The 12,734-nt window shown below is 40.7% G+C and overlaps 1 protein-coding gene across 9 annotated transcripts in view; it reads right to left on the bottom strand.

Annotated features, from left to right (window-relative positions):
- Positions 1-11,082: 11,082 nt before the first annotated feature.
- Positions 11,083-12,734, bottom strand: part of BIRC6 (baculoviral IAP repeat containing 6) — a 237,240-nt gene continuing 235,588 nt past the window's right edge. For all 9 annotated transcript variants that reach the window (XM_012788389.3, XM_012788384.3, XM_012788386.3 and 6 more), the window contains one exon: positions 11,083-12,231. In XM_012788389.3, coding sequence (XP_012643843.1) covers positions 12,052-12,231 — 180 coding nt within the window. In that variant the 3' untranslated portion in view covers positions 11,083-12,051. The remainder of the gene's footprint in view (positions 12,232-12,734) is intronic.

Raw genomic sequence — 12,734 nt, 5'->3', positions numbered from 1 at the left:
TGGAGTGCAGTGGTGTCCTCATAGCTCACTGCAACCTCAGACTCCTGGGCCCAAGCAATCCTCCCGCCTCAGCCTCCCAGGTAGCTGGGACTACAGGCATGCGCCACCATGCCCGGCTAACATTTCTATTTTTTGTTGAGATGGAGTCTTGCTCTTGCTCAGGCTGGTCTCAAAACTCTTTAGTTCAAGCGATCCTCCTGCCTCAGCTTCTGAGTACCTACCTCAGAGTGGTAAAAGTAGTACCTACTTTACCTGTTAGGATTACAGGCCTGAGTCACCACACCTGTCCTAAATTGAATTTTCTATGACACCTTTCTCCATGTAGTTCCAGGTTTGATATCCTTATGTGTTTGAACTAATCCTATCTCATCTTTTTAAGTGGTTAAAGAGAGGCAGGATCTTTCAATAGTACAAGCATAGAAAAGTCAGGATTGCAACCAGCATTTCATAACCTTTCAATCTCCTCTCATATTCATTAACAAATGCCCATTTTAAAGGTGTTTGTAGCAACTTTATTTGTAATAGCCCAAAACTGGAAAGAACCCAAAGGTTCATTCACAGATGAATAAACAAATTGTGATATTTTCATCTCATGGAATACTATCCAGTTATAAAATAAATAAACTATTGATATACACCATATACATGCATATCAAAATGTTGAGTTAAAGAAGCTAGAAAAGAGGCGTACACACTGTATTACTCCATTTACATAATTCTAGAAAATGCAAACTGATTTATAATGACAGAAAGCAGATCAGTGGTTGCCTGGGGTGGAGAGGATAGGGAGGGCAGGAGGGATTACAAAGCAAACGAGACTTTGGGGAGCGATGGACATGTTCACCATCTCTATTGTGGTGTTACTTTCATGGGTATATACATATGTCAAAACCTAACAAATTGAGGCCGGGCGCAGTGGCTCACGCCTGTAATCCTAGCTCTCTGGGAGGCCGAGGCGGGCGGATTGCTTGAGGTCAGGAGTTCGAAACCAGCCTGAGCAAGAGCGAGACCCTGTCTCTACTATAAAATAGAAAGAAATTAATTGGCCAACTAATATATATATACAAAAAAAAATTAGCCGGGCATGGTGGCGAATGCCTGTAGTCCCAGCTACTCGGGAGGCTGAGGCAGGAGGATTGCTTGAGCCCAGGAGTTTGAGGTTGCTGTGAGCTAGGCTGACGCCATGGCACTCACTCTAGCCTGGGCAACAAAGCGAGACTCTGTCTCAAAAAAAAAACAAAAAAAAAAACCTAACAAATTGTACAGTTAAAATACATGCACTTTATTTTATGCTGATTATACCTAAGTAATCTGTTTTTAAAAATTGTCTATTGGGGTATTTTTTTGGGGGGGGCAGAGTCTCAGTCAGCTGAGACTGAGTGCCGTGGCATCAGCCTAGCTCACAGCAACCACAAACTCCTGGGCTCAAGTGATCCTTCTGCCTCAGCCTCCCAAGTAGCTGGGACTACATGCACATGCCACCACACCCAGCTAATTTTTTCTCTTTTTAGTAGAGACAGGGTCTCACTCTTGCTCAGGCTGGTCTTGAACTCTTGAGCTCAATCACTCCCAGAGTGTTAGGATTACAGGCATGGGCCACTGTTCCCGGCTAAAAATTGCCTGTTGTATGAAGCTTAAAATCTGATCTCCCAAAACCAATTATTTTACAAACACCTCCTCCTGGCCTAACAATTCTTTCTTCTCATGCCACCACTGGTCCTCCACCCTTTCCAAACCAGAAGTGTGGCCTCACAACCACTGCTTTCTCTCAGAGAGTGATCCAGCCTTTGCCCTGTGGTTCTTTCTCATTGGTGCTACCCAACAGATCTGCGCCCCCTTTCACCCCTCTGAAAACTCCTTTAGGACCATTATTTTCTCCAACCCCCTGGCCTCTTCCAACACGTGTTGAATTTACATGGTCAGCCGTGCACCTTTGCCCTGTTTTTCCCCTTTGGGAAGGAATGATGCAAAACTTCATCTCCCCATCACACAGTATTCCCACATAGACGTGTTATAAATTGTATTTATTTTTCACTACAGATCACAAGTTACTATAAACATTTTACTAGAATCATGAGTTTGGAGAAGATGAAATTTTATGATAGGCCAGGAACTATATGACATAAATTAGAGAGGAGATAGGAAACAAATTAACATGTTACTAACACATCTTTTAAGTAAAAAAAAAAAAAAATTAGATCCAAGGCATAAAATGAGCCAACCATGGTGTTAACCTCTGTTAAAAGTACATCATTTAACTCTTACAATAACTCTTTCAGGGTAATATATTAAACTCATTTTTCAGATAAGGAAACTCAGATTGAGAGGTTAAGTGCGTTCTGCAGGGTTACACAAGGATTTAAATTTAGCCCAAATCCCAAAGCTCTGTGCTCTACATCTCATGAGCAAAGATGGATGAGAAGTTATGTGACTAGTACATAGTAGACTGCAGGTATGCAAATAAGTAAAAATAACCTCCCTGGGGAACATGCTGGAACCTACTCTGAAGCCAGGGTCAGTGCAGATCCTGGGAATCCCTAAAGGCCAGGCCTGGAGAAGCAAAGAAAATAATTTCTTTCTTTGCAAAGAAAATAAAATAATTGCAGTAGAAATGTTAGAATTCAAGTCAAGCTGAGGATAGAACAAGATAGCTGCTCTCCTTAATAAAAACCAGAACCTATAAGGTCTATTTTTCAGCAACTGCCTTGGTGAGTGGGGGCCAAAGCAGGTAGTTCAGTTATGTCCCCCTAGGTCTTACTTTTCCTTGGGACTCTTAGAATTTGACTGCTCTGACTGCTAGCATGCTTCCCCTGAACGCTGTGCTGCTTTTCCCATACTGCTTGGGCCCAGGTCAAAACAAGATCCTTCCTTTTGGTAGACCTTAATTCAGCTGCAAAGGGTAAGGCTATTGAACAAGACTTCACTAAATGCAGTGTGGGTGCAAAGGGGACATAAACATAGATACAATGCCACAGTGGCTCTCACAGCCTAGGATTCATCCAGCCACCCCTGACTGGGTGCATCACTCCCTCTCCTCTGGAGCTCTCTTCTAGATGCTGTTCTCCCCTTAGGCTCACACAAGGAGGCTCCTCCCTGGGCCTGTGCTTTAGGCCACATATATCACAAACTAAATAAATAAAAGAATACATGGGGGTTCCTGCCAGTCAAGATCCAAGGACACAAGTTGTCATTAAACAGCTGTTCTCTTGATTTTATACTGTTCAGGCTCTAGAGAAAAAGTATTTCTACATCTTTTCTATGTCCTTGACAAAAAAGGCTCTCACATCCAAATGCTTTAAAAGTTTGTAGGTTGTGCTGAGCATTATGTGGGGAACACGCGCTGCAGAATTAAAAATAGAGGGAGTATTTGAATTGCGGAAGCTCATAGGTAAGAGAAAAGCTGAATTAATTGATCTCAACATGCATGCAACAGATTCTTATGTAATTAAGTGTCATTTCTCAGTAGCAATCTTTGTGTTCTATTTTTGGTTTGGGAGGTAGTCATGAAATAAGTTTTATTTGCAACAAATATAAACACTGGCTAGGAAACATTTTACAATTTTTTTTTTTTTTTTTTTTTGCGACAGAGTCTCACTTTGTTGTCCAGGCTAGAGTGAGTGCCGTGGCGTCAGCCTAGCTCACAGCAACCTCAAACTCCTGGGCTTGAGTGATCCTTCTGCCTCAGCCTCCCGAGTAGCTGGGACTACAGGCATGCGCCACCATGCCCGGCTAATTTTTTATATATATATCAGTTGGCCAATTAATTTCTTTCTATGTATAGTAGAGACGGGGTCTCGCTCTTGCTCAGGCTGGTTTTGAACTCCTGACCTTGAGCAATCCGCCCGCCTCGGCCTCCCAAGAGCTAGGATTACAGGCGTGAGCCACAGCGCCCGGCCCATTTTACAATTTTAAACAATTCATGTTAGAGGAAACATTCAAATGAGGTATGTTCGAAACATGTTATCAATTCATTACATTAGCAATTAGATGACATCAAATGCTATAAATAAACTGCTAGGTTTTGTTTTTATAAACATAAGATTTTATTAAATATTAAAACATAAAAATGTTATTAGTTCTCAGACAGACGCGGTAGCTCACACCTGTAATCCTAGCACTCTGGGAAGCTGAGGTGGGATAATTGCTTGAGCTCAGGAGTTCCACACCAGCTAGAGCAAGAGCGAGATCCCGTTTCTACTAAAAATAGAAAAATTAGCCAGGTGTCGTGTCTCATGCCTATAATCCCAGCTACTCAGGAGGCTGAGGCAGGAGGATCACTGGAGCTCAGGAGTTTGAGGTTTCAGTGGGTGATGATCACACCACTGCACTCCAGCCTGGGCAACAGAATGAGACCTTGCCGCTAAAAAAAAAAGAAAAAAAGAAAAAAAAAATGACAACATCCACAATGGCTACAACAAACAACAAATATACCCAATTATTATATTTTGTAGATTTTGTGTTTTTTTATATTTTGTAGATTTATTATATTTTGTAGATTTTGTCCCTACCTAGGACATCCAATTTATTAATCTAGTGAAATGAGAGAACATTTAGCTGGAACAGTTACTCATGAATTTAAATTACACAGGTTTTGTGCCCTACTCAAAAAACATTATGACTTCATCACTCCAAACCTCTGGAATAATGATATGGACTGTAACCGAACTGGAAAGTTATACCCATCAGAGGTCTCCAGAAGCAGATGGTCCAGAAGTTAACTGCTAACCCAAGAACTTCGGAGAAAGCTGATAATCACACAAAATAGACAGCTTCTGCTCAAGCCATCAGTACAATATTCTATTAATCTTGCTATCTTTAGCATATCATTATATATTATCATTTTGATCATACCTTTCTTTATTGGTTCAAAGTTATGACTTTTTTTTGAGACAGGGTCTTGCTCTGCCCACCAGGCTGGAGTACAGTGGTGCAATCCTAGCTCACTGTAACCTCCAACTCCTGGACTTAAATGACACTCCCAGTAAGCCTCCCAAATAGCTAGGACTACAGATGTGTGCCACCACATCCAGCTAATTTTTTTATTTTTGTAGAGATGGGGTCCCACTATGTTGACCAGGATGGTCTTGAACTCCTGGCCTCAAGCAATCCTCCCACCTCAGCCTCCCAAACTGCTGGGATTACAGGCATGAGCCACCACCCCTAGCCCAGAGTTATGACTTTTGATGTAGCCTATAGTGATCCCATTACTAAAGAATAATTTGTCTAAATCCAGCCTTCCTTGTAGATAATCATTACCCTAATTCTATAATTAAGTTCTCCCAAGCTATTGCTAGTGCAATTTGAAAAATAATATAACAAAAATATAATCTTTGCATATAATGCATAAATGTGAAAAAAATTCTTCATGCCAGAAAAGAGGATATAATGATACTTAGGGTTTAACTATTGCCACAATGTTAACAAGAAGATATCTACAGCTCCACTGAGACTGATTACATCTTTTGTACTGCCCCTGGATTCTTTCTCCTAGGTGAAAATAAGGTGCCAACCCAACCCAAAATTAACTGTTCTATAGGACTATTAGTTCAGCCATTCCAAGAGTACAGAACCCCAGTGGACTGCGTCTACTTGCAAAGACTACAAAGGGTAAAATCATTCTGGGGAAAGACTCCTGAGGACAACGTAAGAGTGAGATAATTCAAGATGTGACCAAAATTTTGTTTCTTCACATCGGCTGATGTAAATGGATTTTTTTCCTTTCATTGCAACCTCAAACTCTTGGGCTCAAGCAATCCTCCTGCCTCAGCCTTCTGAGTAGCTGGGACTACAGGCATGTGCCACTGTTCCCGGGTAATTTTTCTATTTTTTGTAGAGAAGGGGTCTTGCTATGTTGCTCAGCCTGGTCTGAAACTCCTGGCCACAAGTGATCCTCCTGCCTTGGCTTCTCAAAGTGCTAGGCTTATGGGTGCGAGTCACCACGCCTGGCCAAAAAATACACTTTTAGTGGTGGTTTGCACCACTCAAGAAAGTCATCAAGTAGTTTCCTCTGAATGTGCACAAGCTAAAGATTAGCGCAAGCAGGTTTGGAATGAACTAGACTGGCTGATTTTAAGGCTCAATATTTTGTGATTTTTTCCCCCAAGGAAATTTAAGATTCATTACTGGAAAGGTTCCAACATATGTTATTTGATTATAAGTGAGTAGAGAAAAAGATATGCTGATTTCTCCCAAGTTATTTATTTCTGAACATCAATGATAGCACAAGGACATTAGTAAGAGTTGTTGGGATTGCCAGCAACGGAAGTAAAGGTGTGCAGGCGCCACTGTTACGCACCTCCTGGCCTCCCTGTTGTCCGTGTCCTGATATTAGAGGGTCTCCAGGCCTCCCCATTAACCATTTCCCCAACCTCCAACAGTTCCTTGGTGCAGAATAGAGGAGAATTTTGAGTATACAGTTTCAGCTGCCTCAGTAGAGGTTAAAAACAAACAAAAACCCACACACACAGCTCTGGTAATGAATGAGTATAATCCTCATGTTTGGACAGCACCTCAGAAACCAGTAGTTAGAGATAAGCTTTGAACTCACATAAAGGAAAAAGAGACCAATGATATAGATTTCAGTGAGTAGGTAAAGTCAGGGAATTAGTGATTAATCCTAGCTGCAGACAAGAGAGGATGGGGGTGCAGGGGTCACCTGCTAGAGTCGAGGGAGGGTCAATTGGAGGGAGGGCTTGGGGCACAGATTAGTAACCTGCTTCCATATTTCACATGCAGCTTAATGCTGCTTTTCCCCTAGCAGTTGTCAAATTGTTATGAAAAGACCAAGTGATGACAATTAAATTATCAAGTAGCAAGCAAAGAATAGGATATAGATGCCAAGAAATGGCAGCAACTATTAGCTGTATTAGGGGCCTCTACTAAGAGGCAAAGGTTATAGTTTTCTCATTGTGAAGTCTGAAGCCACATGATCAAGGGGTCAGCTTTTCCTAGAGCTGCATGAAGGATTCTGAAGGAGCTGTCTTTCCTTGGCTCACAATCCAAGGTGATCCCTTTGGTTCAGAGTTTGGAATGGGCTCAGAGAGAATTTGTTGATAACTGGAAGAGTCTCAAAATACAAACTAAATGATCAATTTCAATGGTCCCTTTTCTTTCGTTGGAGCCCTGAGGGTACAGTCAGTCTTACATGACATTTTATCTTCAGCCCCTAGCACACTGAAGGGCAGGCAGAAAGAGCTAAAATGTATGATAAAATTAGAATCAGAACAAATTAAGACACTATCCTTGGGACAGAAGTGGTGGGGGCAAGGATGAGGGGGATTTCTGCCTACATGCCTTCCCTGTGCCCTAGCCCTTGGCACGGAGACAAGAGGCCAGGGAGGTGGGAGGGACAGTACTCTGGAAATCCCAGTAGGCAGAGGGGCACAACCTGAGGCTGTGTCTTCCGGCAGCCCAGGGCAGCCTGCAGCTGACATTGCTGGACTGGGCATTCCCTCCCTGCAGAAATGAGAAGTGAATAAAACCGAAAAAACAATTAACATGGTGGCCTGCTGGAATCTCTTCCCACACCGGGAAACACAGCTGGCACAATCTGAGGAGGGGTACATAATGAAGGAAGCAAAGGAAAGCAGGTTTTTAATGGAGCCCAGGGGAGCACGATCACATCCAGGAGCTAAGAGAGGGTAGGCGGCCAGCGGATGCCTCTTCTGTCGAAGAAATGAATCTGTTCAGAGGGCCCAGGTCAGCCCTGGTAGCTTGAAGCACCAGGACACTACAAGGTGAAAGGACAGCTGCTAGAAACTGGGCAGATTTTGAAGAGGAAAGAGTAGGCAGGTTGGAGCTTCCTTTCAATGTGGCTTGCACCTTCTATCCACGCATGGCATCTGCCTTCTCAAAACCATGCTGGGCTCTGGGGGTGGGAGCCAGGAAGTGGTTTAAGCCTGTTCCAGTTCAGCTGCAGTCAGGCTTACACCAATACCAAAATCCAACCCAGTTAGAATATATGCATGATTCTTTTGTCTTTGCGTAGGGAAGCTCTTGAAAAGAATAAAAAAGCTATTCAAATCACAAAGGAAAACATCAATAGATGATTTCATAATTTAAAACTCCTAAGTGAAAAACTAAAAATTAAAGGCCATCTGGGCAAATACATAAAAATATGACAAAAATTAATATTCTACAAGTAGCTCATCCATATCAAAACACTCTAAGACAATACACAAAATAGGGAAAAGGCATAAACTAATAATTGACAGGAGAAATTCAGATGGGTAATAAACAATGTTGAAGAAATGTAGATTAAAATGATAATAAAAATGTCAGATTAAAAATTTATAATCCCCAATGCTAGCCAGGGCATGGCAACAGCATATAATATTAGAAGTGAGTCAGTACAACCTCTGTGGAAAGCAATAGTCATTATACATCAAAACCTTTGACCTAGCAATTCTACTTCTAGAATTTATCATAAGGAAATAATAAAAAATATAGACCATATCCATCACACCATTATTTATAATTAGAAACACAGAAACAACCTAAATGTCCAACAGTAAGGGACTGGTTAAGTACATCCATATTACGCAGCCATTAATTTTCTTTACAATAAAAATGTGCATAATAGTTTTAAAAGCTGATAAAATCTTATATATACCAATTATATAGTAAATAGAAGGAAAGATATCAGAAAATTATATTTTGTTTTTCAGTATTTTCCCAATTTTCCATAGTGAGCTATAAAGTTTATCCCAATTATAAAAATTCAGTATTATTGAAACCAGATGAGCCTGATGCCCTGCCATGCTCTGACCATCTTCCCAGAGATGGAAGTAGTAGTCCAATAGCTTGGGATGTCTCCTCCTTCCAGTCTTCTCTCACCCCGATGCCTGCTCCCAGCTCCGAGTCTACCAGCTCTCCAAAGTCTGCAATGGGTCTCTTCCCATGTCGAGGCTGATCCAGTGGGCCTATGATTTCCATCTTGGAATCTTTTGGTCTAATCAGTCTCATTACCTCCCAAGATTTGAGCCCTGTGTTTCAGAAAACTGATAGTATCCCAGCATCACCTGTATCTATATAAGTACTTACCAAAGTATTAACTTTTAATTTTGGAAAAGTATATAGTATGGTGAAACAATGCAACTGTAGACATTTATCTGTATTACTAAATAGCATTAAGGAATAAACAAGTTACTAATACGTGGCTAGGGCCCAAACTGTGCTTAATTAGCACACTGCTACTCAATTCACAGCTCAGACTGCTGCCACTCTGCAATGAGCTAAGTACAGAAAGGGAGTAAGGTGACATTGCTGTAACATTTTTACTGTATTTTACAAAGCATCAGTCTCTGATGGAAGAGGGAGGATAATCAAAAACTTTGGCCCTTCAGCACAAATAGCGTGAGACACACTAACTGGAATATCTCACCTCGGACCATCTGATCCCATATAAACACACTTATAGGACATCAAAGACAAAAACTGTTTATAGTACTTTCTATGTTTGTCTGACTTTGGAGATTCTGCTCTTGATGCTGGGAGAATATTTAAGCAGTCTTTAAACTTTTCTTTAAGATAACAACTTTATAGTTAACAGTTTCATGAACAGACCAATTCACTTTACCGGTTTCCACATTTCCTTGAGTCCTCCGCACGTGCTCTTGGACCCAGGCCATCTACGTCTGTTGGGCTTTATTACGTCCTTCTCCAAGGCCTCCACACTCGCCCTTCTCCCCTGGCTCCTCAGCCTGTAACATGAAGTTATTCTCATACCAAAATACGTAATTCTCCAGTTCTGTCAACTGTTTCTTTCTCTCCACCCTTTGATTGCCCTAGTTTATGAGCCACCACCTACGTTCTAGAGTGGGCTTTTAACGTATCTCCTTGCCTCCCAACAGCTTGCAGAATGATCTCCCTGAAACAGTCTGCCCAGGTTGCTTCCCTAATTAGAGCTTCCTGAGGGCTCTCCATCATCTACAGGATGTCAAAGCTTCTTAACAGGGCAAAGGCCCGGGATAACCCTACCCCTCCTATCTTTCCAACACCACAGCTGCCATCCCATTCCACTTTGCCTATGAAGATGCTCTCATGTGTCTGGAATAACTTTTTTCTGCCTGGCTAACTTCTTTATCTTTATCCTTCAAGACTCAGGATATCTCCTTTTAGGAAGCCCTTCCGGACCGTATCACTTCAGTACCCATTAACATTTTGCCTGAGGTAAGTACCCCTCCTTTGCGCTCCCAACAGTACCCTATAAATAACTCTACCACAGAACTTACCAGAGCACACTGACATTGTTTTCATGTCTTTCACTCATCAAGCGCAGGAACCAGTACCTAGTACAAAGCCAGTGCTCAAATGTTTGTTGACATAACCTATGGATCTCAGATGGAACTGGTTTAATGTAATTGGTTCCAAATTTAGATGTTTAGACCTTGGTTTTTAAAAAACATGAACTGGGCCTTATATGACCAGTATTGTTACTTTCATCTTATAAAGCTTTCTGAGGTCTAACCTAATGGTGGCAGGGGCAGGGAGGGGGGTGGAGAAAATGAACCAGTGATCTTTTAATCATTTTTAAAAACCCAAAACAACAAAAAATGGCCTGGAGGATTGGTGAATGTCCTTTTACTTCTTACTGCTGATACTTTTATGCTTAGATTTGAGCTAGCATGCCTGTGGGTGCAATATAATTGAGGAGCTTTTACGTTATCATAAATTGACTCTATCACTATTTTGTCATTCTCATTGTAGCTCACTACTTACCAGACCTAACACTATGTGTTTTAGAACCTTTGATTTCCTATTCACATACTATTTGTTCTTCCTTTATCCATGCTTGAAGGAGCTCCGTACCTTGTACATGAGAGAGTTGCCCCTGAATCCTTTTTTCTTCAGAGAGCAACTCACTGTTTAGAGTACAGTTTCTCCTGGTCAGCTCCAGCTTTCAGGGTTCTCACACACTTTATTTTATATAAATACCGTCAAGGATCCCCTTAGTCTTTCCTTTGTGGTAGTCTCAGAAAAACATCCTTTGTTCTCCCATGCTTAGGTCTTGAAAGTGTCCAGTTCTTTGTAGAAATAGCATTTCACGCCATGGCAAAGTGTTTTAGAAACAAGACATACTAATTCACCTAAGTCTTTATTTATTTGGCTCTAGGAAGAATTTGCATGAAAATGAGACTGTATGGCAAGTACAGAATGTACTGTAACAGCACCAGAGAGGTACATCCTCTCTCCTCTACAGAGCCTCAATGTTTAATACATACATGTGACTTTAGTAATAAAACCAGATAATCCAGAAAAAAAGGAGCCCTTTAGGAAAAAAAAATCAGTTTAGAGTGACTTTTCAAATTGACCATTCCTTTTCATATACTTAAATTCAAATAACAGATACATTCAGAGGCCCAAATGTTGGCATAGAATAAAATCATGTTCATTTATTTTTTCTGCATCTTAGAATTAGAAGGCATAAAATTAAATATGTTGAATGTAATAAATTCATCCATACAAGTGCAAGTCTCCAACTATAATGCATTTTATGGCAGATTTATTATTTTAAAAATGTACCAGTAAATCAAAAAAGAGGGAGTATGTCCATTTAACTTTTATTGAAGTGTATGTAGGAGGTCTTCAGAAATCAAATATGAGCATGAAGATATGGCCGAACATAAAATCTATCAAATTCAGTGAAAAGTTGCTGACTTTAAATAGTAGATGTAAGAATGACCAATATATATTCTTTGTTAACAACCCCTCACTCTACAGTAAAAAAAAAAAAAATAAACATTCAGTAAACATTCTTTCCTAAGGTAGTTTCCCTTATATATCAGTGATTTATCCATTTCTTTGTATACACAAATTTGTTGAACATACCAATCAGTGGTTCTCACAATTGAAAAATAAAAGCACAAAAAAGTTTACACTCTTGTACAGGTAAATAAAAGATCACCTTGAATTAAAACTGGATCTCCTTAAGGGCATAGTATAGTTTCAGTTTCATTACCTATTACATAATTAGTTTCTTACATACAAATATTGACATATTTGGCTTGTGCTTCGAAGCCTTTGAGTCTATGAAGTCCACGTCAACGCAGCTCATAATTGGAAGTCACTGGGGAGTTCTTTGCTGCTGCTGGGTTTGACCTGATCGTGCATTAGAGTCTCCTCAGCACCTGCTGTGGCCCTGCACACCTCTGAGGCATCCTCAGAGTCAGGGTCCAGGCCTTCGGGGCAAGGAAGTTTCAGCAGCTCTTCACGGAGCTGTGCAGTGTGACGCTATGCAGGAGAAAATAGCTGATATAATGAACTGTAAACCATGGGATTCTGGCACAACATCATTTGAGGGAGGTACTGGGCTTTAACAACATCTAAAGCATTAAGCCTAAAAATATTTACTGAGCACCTCCTTGTGCAAGCCACTGTTAGACAGTTAATATAGGAGGCAGTAAGCAAAACTTGCAAGAACCTCTAACTTCAAAGTAACTGATGTTGCTGAAAAGCCCTGAGTAACACACCCACAGACCCTACCCATGCCTCCAATCCGTCCCAGAAATAGTATTACTGATCATTTAAAGACATCATTAATTTGATATATATACTCTTTTAAATGAAAGACAATAACCCTTGTCTTGTCATATATACTACCTCTGACTAAATGTTTTTGAGAGAAAGACGAGTCCCTAAGTCAAAATAAATCCACAGCTATTTTAGTGAATGAAAACAGGCCTTATGTAAAATGTTTGCAAAGTGTTTCATACTAATTTTCTCACTTAATGTTC

Source organism: Microcebus murinus, chromosome 3 (assembly GCF_040939455.1).
Source record: "Microcebus murinus isolate Inina chromosome 3, M.murinus_Inina_mat1.0, whole genome shotgun sequence".
Taxonomy (NCBI): Eukaryota; Metazoa; Chordata; class Mammalia; order Primates; family Cheirogaleidae; genus Microcebus; species Microcebus murinus.
The sequence above is the reverse complement of the archived record's forward strand: the minus strand, read 5'-3'. Positions and strand labels throughout refer to the sequence as shown.